Source organism: Lathyrus oleraceus, chromosome 1, assembly GCF_024323335.1.
Source record: "Lathyrus oleraceus cultivar Zhongwan6 chromosome 1, CAAS_Psat_ZW6_1.0, whole genome shotgun sequence".
Lineage (NCBI taxonomy): Eukaryota > Viridiplantae > Streptophyta > Magnoliopsida > Fabales > Fabaceae > Lathyrus > Lathyrus oleraceus.
Window position 1 is genome coordinate 71,811,792 of NC_066579.1, and position 12,530 is coordinate 71,824,321.

At 40.4% G+C, this 12,530-nt stretch overlaps 1 protein-coding gene across 1 annotated transcript; it reads right to left on the reverse strand.

Annotated features, from left to right (window-relative positions):
* Positions 1 to 2,171: 2,171 nt before the first annotated feature.
* On the reverse strand, positions 2,172 to 3,251 carry LOC127115993 (uncharacterized; the record flags this gene model as incomplete). Its single annotated transcript, XM_051047352.1, has 2 exons — positions 2,172 to 2,349; positions 2,401 to 3,251. Coding segments are annotated over 2 exons (1,029 nt in total), but the record flags the coding sequence as incomplete, so codon positions are not given.
* Positions 3,252 to 12,530: the final 9,279 nt, after the last annotated feature.

Genomic DNA, 12,530 nt, shown 5'->3' on the forward strand with positions numbered 1-12,530 from the left:
AGCTTTTTAGACTTCAAAGCCCTCCCAACACCGATCACAGGCGTGACTCTCAAAAACACATGGTCACCAGCTTGAAATTCTAAATCCTTCTTCCGCTTGTCATGGTAACTCTTCTGCCTACTCTGAGAAGCTTTCATCTTCTCTCGGATAAACTTCACTTTCTCGGTAGTTTCTCGAACTAACTCTGGTCCAAGTACTACACCCTCACCAGATTCGTGCCAACACAACGGAGTTCTACATCTACGACCATACAATGCTTCAAAAGGCGCCATTCCGATACTAGAATGGTAACTATTATTATAGGTGAACTCGATCAATGGAAGATAAGTGTCCCACGAACCTCCTTGTTCAAGAACACAAGCTCTCAGTAAATCCTCCAATGACTGAATAGTTCTCTCAGTTTGGCCATCAGTTTGAGGATGATATGCCGAACTCAACCTCAACTTAGAGCCCAACGAATCTTGCAGACTTTTCCAAAATCCCGATGTAAACCTCGGATCTCTGTCCGACACAATACATAGAGGAACACCATGCAACTTTACAATTACTCGGATGTAAATCTCTGCCAACTTCGCAATTGGGTAAGTGATGTTAATAGGTATGAAGTGAGCCGACTTCGTGAGCCTATCAACGATCACCCAAATCGAATCATGCCCTCTTAAAGTAGCAGGCAGCCCCGTTACAAAGTCCATCGAAATGCTATCCCATTTCCATTCTGGAACTTCCAACGGTTGCATCAACCCAGCAGGCTTCTGATGCTCAATCTTCGACTTCTGACAAGTTAAGCACGCATACACAAAACGAGCCACATCTTCTTTCATTCCGGGCCACCAAAATATTTTCTTTAAATCCTGATACATTTTAGTAGCTCCTGGATGAATACTCAAACTGCTTCTATGACCCTCTTCTAGAATGCTTCTTTTCAAAATCGCGTCATCAGGAATACAAATTCTTTCCCCTAATTTCAACACACCTCTCGCATCAATCTTAAAGTCACTCTTCTCTGATTGACCACAACGATTAAGGATATCTACTAATTTCACATCCAATTTCTGTGCCTCTCGGATACTATCCATAAAATCATTATTAATCTTTAGCATTCCTAGCATTACACTCTGCGGGGTTACTTCGCAAACCAAACTCATATCACGAAATTGCTCAATTAATTCCAACTCCTTAATCATCATTGCCGACACATGCAAGGTCTTTCTACTTAAAGCATCGGCCACAACATTTGCTTTTCCTGGATGATAATTCAAACCGAAATCATAATCCTTAAGCAATTCTAACCACCTACGTTGTCTCATGTTCAGCTCTTTCTGATCAAATAGATACTTTAAACTTTTATGATCGCTGAAAACTTCAAATCTGGAACCATAAAGGTAATGCCTCCAGATTTTTAGCACAAACACCACAGCAGCAAGTTCAAGATCATGCGTAGGATAGTTCTTTTCATGAATTCTTAACTGTCGCGACGCATAAGCAATTACTCTATTATTTTGCATGAGCACACCTCCTAAACCCATCAATGAAGCATCACAGTAAATTATAAACGGTTCCCCCGGATTTGGCAAAGTCAAAACCGGCGCCGACGTCAATCTCCTTTTTAATTCATTAAAACTCTCTTCGCACTGAACATCCCACACGAAAGCTTTACCTTTACAAGTTAATTTAGTTAACGGAAATGCTAACTTAGAAAATCCTTCAATAAACCTTCTATAATATCCAGCTAATCCCAAAAAGCTTCTAATCTCGGTAGCCGACTTAGGAGTCTCCCATTGCAATACAGCTTCTACCTTGGAAGGATCTACAGCAATACCTTTTCCTGAAATTACATGGCCGAGAAAACTGACTTCTCTTAACCAAAACTCACACTTGGACAGCTTCGCATACAATTTCTTATCTTTCAAAACATCCAACACTAATCTCAAATGTTCCTTGTGCTCTTCTTCGGACTTAGAGTAAATCAAAATATCATCAATAAATACTACCACAAAATGGTCCAGATAAGTATGGAAAATATGATTCATGTATTCCATAAATACTCCCGGCGCATTAGTCACACCGAAAGGCATCACAGAATACTCATAATGTCCATACCGAGTTCTGAACGCTGTCTTCTGGATGTCTTCATCTTTCACTTTGATCTGATGATAGCCCGATCTCAAATCAATTTTACTGAACACACAGGCACCCACTAATTGATCCATCAAATCATCTATTCTCGGTAGTGGATACTTATTCTTGATCGTTACTTTATTCAATTGTCTATAATCAATACAAAGCCTCATACTACCATCTTTCTTCTTTACTAGCAACACTGGAGCTCCCCACGGTGACACACTTGGTCTTATAAACTTCTTCTCAAGTAAGTCTTCCAATTGCTTCTTTAATTCATACAATTCAGATGCCGACATTCTATACGGTGCCATCGAAACAGGCCTAGTACCAGGTACCAGATCAATAGTAAATTTAACCTCCCTCTCTGGCGGCACACTAGGAATTTCATCAGGAAAAACTTCAGGGAATTCTTTCACCACTAACAGTTCCTCAATCTTAGCTTTACTCTCAACCGACAACGTCGCCATCAAAGAAAACATCTGAGCTCCCTCTTTCATCAATTTTCGCAATTCTCTGAAAGGTAATAAGTCAACTCCTTCCTCTTCAGGAGTGGAAAACCTCACCGACTTATGATGACAATTTATATGAACATAATTATACTCTAACCAGTTCATACCAAGAATTACATCCATCCCATCCAACGGCAAACATACTAAATCAACATAGAAATCTTTATCGAAGATCGACAAAGGACATTTTAAACATACCAAAGAAGTAGTTATTGATCCCTTAGCTGGGGTCTCAACAATCAATTCACCATCCAAAGCGGACAATTTTAAACCCAGTATTCGAGCACAGTTAGCAGAAATAAAACAGTGTGTAGCACCGGTATCAATAATAGTAATTAAAGGAGTACCATTTATGAAACATGTACCTCGGATAAGTCTGTCCTCACTGGAGGTTTGAGTTCCGGTCAATGCGAACACCTTTCCAGTTTGAGATTTCTTTGGCTTCTGACACTGACTTCCAATATGCCCTTCTTCGCCACAATTAAAACAAATCATTTCCTTGTGCTTGCAATCAGCTATTGCATGGCCAGTCTTACCACAGCGAAAACACCTCTTAACTTCAGCAGTGCATACATTACTCTTATGACCAGCCTGACCACATTTGAAGCAAACTATACCAGCAGGAGCACCTCCCCTACTAGTCCTCTGAGCCGGAGCAGCTCCTTGTTTCCCTTTTCCCACTGGAGCATCATACGGCTTGCCACGGTTTTGATGTTGCTTGCCCCTGCGATCACTGACAATCTTGTAATGAGCATTATTGTCTTCTTCAAATATCCTGCAGCTATCAACCAATTCAGTAAAAATGCGTATCTTCTGATACCCAACAACCTTCTTAATTTCAGAGCGCAGTCCGTTTTCAAACTTGATGCACTTTGAAAATTCAGCACCAGCACCAGTGTAATAAGGATAAAATTTGGACAACTCCACAAATTTTGCAGCATAATCAGTGACAGACATGTTTCCTTGCTTCAGCTCAAGGAACTCAATTTCTTTCTTACCACGGACATCTTCCGGATAATACTTTCTCATGAATTCCCTACGGAATACATCCCAAGTAATGACTTCACCTGCCACGGTCAACCTCTCGTGAGTCTCTAGCCACCAGTCATCAGCTTCGACTCCTAGCATGTGAGTACCATACCGAACCTTCTGAGCTGGAGTGCAATCCATAACACGGAAGATTCTCTCGATCTCTTTCAACCATCCCAAGGCTGCATCTGGATCATGCTTCCCTTTAAACACCGGCGGATTCTCTCTTTGAAAAGTCGCCAAGCTACGTGATCCAGCATCTCCACCAGCATTTGGCAAGTTCTGCACAGCTTGTGCCATCGCTTGCATTGCGGCAGCCATTGCAGCGTCATTCCTTCCAGCCATTTCAACTTATCACTACAACACAACTTAAAAGTTAGATTAGTAACAATACCCAATTGTTAGACAGTAACGACACGACAACTGGCCGGACAGACCGACCTGCTCTGATACCACTAATGTAACACCCCATTTTCTACCCACGAGTTATAACAACAAAATCAGAGTCGTAAAATTTTCTATAAATGGAATATTACATGTTCAACTTTAAACAATTTCCACTTTAAGGAAACATCACAATATGTAACACTTTTCTTAATTCGACAAAACAATGTCATTCACTCCAATAATTCAACTTCATAAAATCTTACGCAGCGGATTCATAAAAAAATTCTTATCATCTCTAAGCAACATAAATACGACTTAACTTAAAGAGTAAACAACTATAATCCTTCAAACAATTTAAATTTTAGTAACAATTAAAAGATCCACAAAGCAGACACGCGACAATCCCCCCGAGTGCTACGTATCAGAGCGACTGACCACTGACCCGACCAACGGTAACCGGCTACTTCTCAGGATTACCTGCACGTTGTCACATAAGGACAACATTCAACAGAAGGGGTGAGTTACAATAATTATAATCAGTATATGAAAAACAATACAGTAATTAAGAATCGTACACAAACACCACTTCTCAATTAAATTAAATACCCATACAACAAACCAACAAAAATGCAACTCTAATGAGACTCGACTCGTCATGCATGTGGTACCATTCGGAGTAAAACTCCCAACTTAAAATTTGCCGATTTAACGAGGCATCAAGGCTTAAGCCTTCAACTTTCAACTTTTGCCAATCCAGGCCAACGTGGTGTGAGCAAAGCTCCGACTTAATGCATATGAATTTACATGACATACACGACTTTAAAATTCCGACAACATAATAATAATAGCAACACAACAGTGTTTTCAACATAATCAACTTATAATCAACTTTGGCTCACCAAGCTTACAACTCAGTATCTTTAACAACTTTCCGTACACGGAATAACTTAACAACTCAGTCATACTTGTATCGACACTTCATAACATAAACCCAACAAAATTACTCATCAAAATTAACTATAATATTACCCGACTCACCCCGACGAACTTCATTAAATTCTGAGCAATTCGATTTTTCACTTTTCCAACAGCGTTAACCCGTTAACGCCCTGGGTTAATCCGTTAACGCAAGACAGAATACAATTTTTCAGCTTTTCAACAGCGTTAACCGGTTAACGCCCTGGGTTAACCTGTTAACGCAAGACAGAATGCAATTTTTTTCAGTTTTTCAACAGCGTTAACCGGTTAACGCCCTGGGTTAACCTGTTAACGCAAGACAGAATGCAATTTTTTTCAGTTTTTCAACAGCGTTAACCCGTTAACGCCCTGGGTTAACCCGTTAACGCAAGACAGAATCAAATTTTTCAGTTTTTCAACAGCGTTAACCCGTTAACGCCCTGGGTTAACCCGTTAACGCAGGACAGAATACACTTCCTGGCAAATTTTAACAGTGTTAACCGGTTAACGCCCTGGGTTAACCGGTTAATGTGACACCCCGATAATAATATGGTAATTATTTAAATTAAGTTAATAATATATTTATTAATTTAATTAGATAATTGGATTATTATTATTATTATTATTTTGGAATTATTGAATTATTATTATTATTGGAATAATAATATAATTTGGAAAATATATAAGTTGGAATAAGGAAAAAGAGTTTCATTTTGGAAAATAAGGTTTTTACGTGAAACTCAGAGAAGCGGCTGAAAGAGGAAAAGGGCAAGAGGCAGAGCAAGAGGAAGAGGGTTGAAGAAGAGAAGAGCTTGGAGCTTGAAGATTCGCCGGATTAACTCAGGTAAGGGGGGTTTATCGTCGTTTAATGGGTATTATAGGTTAGCATGTAATGGGTAGTGATAAACCGTTGAATTGACCCTAATTGGGATTGTTGAATGCTGAAAATTGTGATGGATATGTTGTGTAAAAACTGGAATTGAACCTGTAATTGAGTGTGTTGTAATTTCCCTAACGTATAGCTTTTTACGAAATTGGAATCGGAGGTCCGGAAGTCCTCCAACGGCGGAAAAAGCGGAGAATTCTGCATTCTGCTTTGTGTTAGCGCAGGAACTGCTGTTTTGTCTGTGTTAACCGGTTAACCCAGGGTGTTAACCGGTTAACACTGTTGCGAATTGTGAAATTAGTGTTGTTTTGCCTGCGTTAACCGGTTAACCCAGGGTGTTAACCGGTTAACACTGTTGCGTTTTGCCAGAAAGTGTGTTTATGCTGCGTTAACCGGTTAACCCAGGGCGTTAACCGGTTAACACTGTTGAAAAGTGAGAAAATTGATATTTTAATGTTGTGTACATAATTGATGTTTGGCCTATGGTAGCGTATGATGTGATAGGGATTAATTCCCGCTATTTTGAGCAGTATAGGTATTAGTAGAGTGTGCTAATACTGTGGTTAATTATTTAACATGATATGATGTTTTGATACATATTTTGATGATGTTGATAGTATGCATAATGTTGTGAATGTACATGTTATGTATGCATTGTGAATGGACTGTTGTATGGCTTAGAGTGTGAGCATATGTCCATTGTGGATTTTGTTGTTGATGTTGCATTGCTAGATGATTAGCATGCATATTGTGGCCTTTAGGGTGGTAGCTAATTCCCATGGTGAGGAATTAGTGAGTTAGTCATTTTGGACTGTTGTTGATGTTTGCATGCTAGGTGATTAGCGTGCATAGCATGGCCCATTTGGGGTGGTAGCTAATTCCCATGGTGAGGAATTAGTGAGTGAGTCACTAGGTCTCAAATGAGTGGGACTAGTGGGCTTGGTAGCCGTGCCTGGATTTGGACGGTGAGGTGAACTATATGTTCACAAAGAGTCGGTACCGCATGCATGGAGTCTCATTGCATAATTGATGTATGGCGTATAATATGAATGGATGTATTCCAGTATTATACGTGTGTTGTGTGTGGTGTTGATGTTGAGTATGATTGAGTTGACATTGCTGTTACTGAATGTGTAATCTGATTTGGGTGATGAAATGTGTTATTTACTTAGCATTACATGATGTTTTATAATGCTTATTATATCGATTGAGGAACTCACCCTTACAACTATTTTTCAGGTAACGAGCAATGAGTTGAGTAGAAGCTAATGCTTGGAGTCTAGTGTAGTCTCCTTAGTGGGTCGTGCTCTGATAGATGTAACATCGGGATGGGATGTTTTATTTTGTTGAATAATTTCACATGTAATATGTTACATGTTTTACATGATTGATGAGATTTCTATCCGCTGCGGTTTATGCAAATGTTTATGTTTGGATTAATAAAAGAGCATGACAGTTATTGTGTTGAACTGTGTGACACCCTTGATTGCATATTACTCTGATTTACGTAATGTTATTTTAATTAAATATTTGGGGTATTTTAGAAGGGTGTTACATTAGTGGTATCAGAGCATAGTCGGTCGAGTCGAGTCGTAATTATTCTGTTTCCCCTGTACGGGATAGGTGTTGTGTAACCCTATCAGTACTTATTGTTTTAGCTTGTTGGGTTTTCAGAATAGAGATGGCTGGAAGAGGTAGAGATGATGCTGCGATTGCTGAGGCTCTGGGTATGCTAGCTGGAGTACTTGGAGGGAATCCGAATGTTGTGGGATTGGGAGCTGCTCGTCAACTGAGTGAGTTCCAGAAGAACAATCCTCCAATGTTCAAGGGAGCATACGATCCAGATGGCGCTCAGAAGTGGTTGAAGGAGATCGAGAGGATCTTCCGAGTAACTGAGTGTGCCGATAACCAGAAGGTCAGGTTCGGTACGCATATGCTGTCAGAGGAAGCTGATGATTGGTGGGTTGCTACCCGCACTGAGTTGGAATCTGCTGGAAATGCTGAGATCACTTGGGCTGTGTTCAGAGAGAGATTCCTGAGGAAGTATTTTCCAGAGGATGTTAGAGGGAAGAAAGAGATAGAGTTCTTGGAATTGAAACAGGGTAACAAGTCTGTTACGGAGTATGCTGCTAAGTTCACAGAGCTGTCGAAGTATTATACTCCCTATAATGAGGCTGCTGGGGAATTTTCGAAATGTGTGAAGTTTGAGAACGGGTTGCGTCCCGAGATCAAACAGGCTATTGGATACCAACGGATCAGAGTGTTTTCTGACTTGGTTGACTGTTGCAGGATTTTTGAACAGGATTCCAAAGCTAGAACAGAGAGCTATCAGCAAGGGGTTGATAGGAAAAGCAAGCATCAGAATGATCGTGGGAAACCGTATGCAGCTGGCAGAGGTTTCCAGAGTCAGAGTGGGATGAAGAGGCCCAGTGGGGGAGACTCTAGTGCTCCTGCTAAGTGTTACAGATGTGGTCAGGCTAGACATTGTGTTCATGAGTGTACCAGTGCTGAGAAGAAATGTTTCAAGTGTGGCAAGGGTGGTCATTTGGCTGCAGAGTGTCGGTCGAAGACTGTGACTTGCTTCAACTGTGGAGAGGTGGGTCATATTAGTCCACAGTGTCCTAAGCCAAAGAGAGAGAATCAGTCGGGAGGCAAGGACTTTTGCAGATGATCGTTTTTTTGGTGGAGACTTTGGGATGGACCTCGTGTGTCTTCCATTAGTGCAGATTGATGTTATCTTGGGTATGAACTGGTTGATGTTTAACCGAGTTTCTATCAATTGTTTTGATAAGACTGTGATCTTTCCTGAGATTGAGGAAGGGAAGAGTTTGTTTCTATCTGCAAGGCAGGTGAATGAGGCAGTAGCAGATGGGGCAGAGTTGTTTATGCTGTTAGCGACTTTGGAGGCTAAAGATAAACTGGCGATTTGCGATCTAGCCGTGGTGTGTGATTTTCCTGATGTGTTTCCTGAAGAAGTGAATGAATTACCGCCAGAGCGTGAAGTTGAGTTCCCGATTGATTTGGTACCTGGTACTAGGCCGATATCGATGGCTCCGTACCGTATGTCTGCTGTTGAGTTAACTGAATTGAAGAGTCAGTTGGAAGATCTGTTGGATAAGAAATTTATTCGTCCGAGTGTGTCACCGTGGGGTGCACCAGTGTTATTGGTTAAGAAGAAAGAAGGTACTATGAGGTTGTGTGTGGACTACAGGCAACTGAATAAAGTGACGATCAAGAATCGGTATCCTTTGCCGAGGATTGATGATTTGATGGATCAGTTGGTTGGTGCGAGTGTGTTCAGCAAGATAGATTTGAGATCTGGGTATCATCAGATACGTGTGAAAACTGAGGATATTCAGAAGACTGCTTTCAGGACAAGGTATGGACATTATGAGTATTCTGTAATGCCTTTTGGTGTGACTAATGCGCCTGGAGTATTTATGGAGTATATGAATAGGATTTTCCATCCGTACCTAGATAAGTTGTTGTGGTGTTTATTGATGACATTTTGGTGTATTCGAAATCTGAAGAAGAGCATGCTGAGCATTTGAGAGTGGTTTTAGAAGTTCTACGAGAAAAGAAGTTATTTGCTAAACTGTCTAAGTGTGAATTTTGGTTGGAAGAGGTTAGTTTTCTTGGTCATGTGATTTCAAGAGGTGGTGAATTCAGAGTGGATGAGGATGGTGTTTTGAAATTTGGTAATCGGGTGTGTATTCCGGATGTTACCGAACTTAAGAAGAGTATTCTTGAAGAAGGACATCGTAGTGGCTTGAGTATTCATCCTGGAGCTACGAAGATGTATCATGATTTGAAGAGGTTATTTTGGTGGCCGGGAATGAAGAAAGAAATTGCAAGTTTTGTTTATTCCTGTTTGACTTGTCAGAAGTCAAAGATTGAGCATCAGAAGCCGTCTGGGCTAATGCAACCGTTGGCTATTCCAGAGTGGAAGTGGGATAGTATCAGTATGGATTTTGTTTCTGGTTTACCGAGGACAAGTAAGAATTTTGAAGCTATTTGGGTGATTGTTGACAGATTGACAAAATCGGCTCATTTCATTCCGATCAGAATGGATTATCCGTTAGAGAGATTAGCTGAGTTGTATATTGAGAAAATTGTAAGTTTGCATGGTATTCCGTCGAGTATTGTTTCGGACAGAGATCCTAGATTCACATCGAAGTTCTGGGAAGGTTTGCAGAGGGCTTTGGGAACTAAGCTGAGATTGAGTTCTGCATATCATCCGCAGACTGATGGTCAGACTGAGAGGACGATTCAGTCACTAGAGGATCTTTTGAGGGCGTGTGTTTTGGAAAAGGGAGGTGCTTGGGATTGTTATTTACCTTTGATTGAGTTTACCTACAACAATAGTTTTCATTCGAGTATTGGTATGGCACCGTTTGAAGCTTTGTATGGTAGGAGATGTCGGACACCTTTATGTTGGTATGAGTCCGGTGAGAGTGCTGTGGTGGGACCGGAGATTGTTCAACAGACTACGGAAAGGATTAAGATGATTCAGGAGAAGATGAGAATTGCTCAGAGTCGTCAGAAGAGTTATCATGATAAGAGGAGGAAGTCACTTGAGTTTCAAGAGGGAGATCATGTGTTTCTTCGTGTTACTCCGATAACTGGTGTTGGACGAGCTTTGAAGTCGAAAAAGTTGACACCTCGATTTATTGGTCCTTATCAGATTTTGGAGAGGATAGGAGAGGTAGCCTATCGTATCGCTTTACCGTCGTCGCTTGCGAATTTGCATGAGGTTTTTCATGTGTCTCAGCTGAGGAGGTACATTCATGATCCGTCGCATGTAGTCCAAATAGATGAATATACAGGTGAGAGATAACCTGACTGTTGAAACATCACCTATGAGGATTGAGGATCGAGAGTTGAAGCAGTTGCGGGGTAAAGAGATTGCCTTGGTGAAGGTAGCTTGGGGAGGACCAGCAGGTGGCAATGTGACTTGGGAACTGGAGAGTAAGATGAAGGAGTCTTACCCAGAGTTGTTCGCTTGAGGTATGTTTTCGAGGACGAAAACTCTTTTAGTGGGGGAGAGTTGTGACACCCCGATAATAATATGGTAATTATTTAAATTAAGTTAATAATATATTTATTAATTTAATTAGATAATTGGATTATTATTATTATTATTTTGGAATTATTGAATTATTATTATTATTGGAATAATAATATAATTTGGAAAATATATAAGTTGGAATAAGGAAAAAGAGTTTCATTTTGGAAAATAAGGGTTTCACGTGAAACTCAGAGAAGCGGCTGAAAGAGGAAAAGGGCAAGAGGCAGAGCAAGAGGAAGAGGGTTGAAGAAGAGAAGAGCTTGGAGCTTGAAGATTCGCCGGATTAACTCAGGTAAGGGGGGTTTATCGTCGTTTAATGGGTATTATAGGTTAGCATGTAATGGGTAGTGATAAACCGTTGAATTGACCCTAATTGGGATTGTTGAATGCTGAAAATTGTGATGGATATGTTGTGTAAAAACTGGAATTGAACCTGTAATTGAGTGTGTTGTAATTTCCCTAACGTATAGCTTTTTACGGAATTGGAATCGGAGGTCCGGAAGTCCTCCAACGGCGGAAAATGCGAAGAATTCTGCATTATGCTTTGTGTTAGCGCAGGAACTGCTGTTTTGTCTGCGTTAACCGGTTAACCCAGGGTGTTAACCGGTTAACATTGTTGCGAATTGTGAAATTAGTGTTGTTTTGCCTGCGTTAACCGGTTAACCCAGGGTGTTAACCGGTTAACACTGTTGCGTTTTGCCAGAAAGTGTGTTTATGCTGCGTTAACCGGTTAACCCAGGGCGTTAACCGGTTAACACTGTTGAAAAGTGAGAAAATTGACATTTTAATGTTATGTACATAATTGATGTTTGGCCTATGGTAGCGTATGATGTGATAGGGATTAATTCCCGCTATTTTGAGCAGTATAGGTATTAGTAGAGTGTGCTAATACTGTGGTTAATTATTTAACATGATATGATGTTTTGATACATATTTTGATGATGTTGATAGTATGCATAATGTTGTGAATGTACATGTTATGTATGCATTGTGAATGGACTGTTGTATGGCTTAGAGTGTGAGCATATGTCCATTGTGGATTTTGTTGTTGATGTTGCATTGCTAGATGATTAGCATGCATATTGTGGCCTTTAGGGTGGTAGCTAATTCCCATGGTGAGGAATTAGTGAGTTAGTCATTTTGGACTGTTGTTGATGTTTGCATGCTAGGTGATTAGCGTGCATAGCATGGCCCATTTGGGGTGGTAGCTAATTCCCATGGTGAGGAATTAGTGAGTGAGTCACTAGGTCTCAAATGAGTGGGACTAATGGGCTTGGTAGCCGTGCCTGGATTTGGACGGTGAGGTGAACTATATGTTCACAAAGAGTCGGTACCGCATGCATGGAGTCTCATTGCATAATTGATGTATGGCGTATAATATGAATGGATGTATTCCAGTATTATACGTGTGTTGTGTGTGGTGTTGATGTTGAGTATGATTGAGTTGACATTGCTGTTACTGAATGTGTAATCTGATTTGGGTGATGAAATGTGTTATTTACTTAGCATTACATGATGTTTTATAATGCTTATTATATCGATTGAGGAACTCACCCTTACAACTATTTTTCAG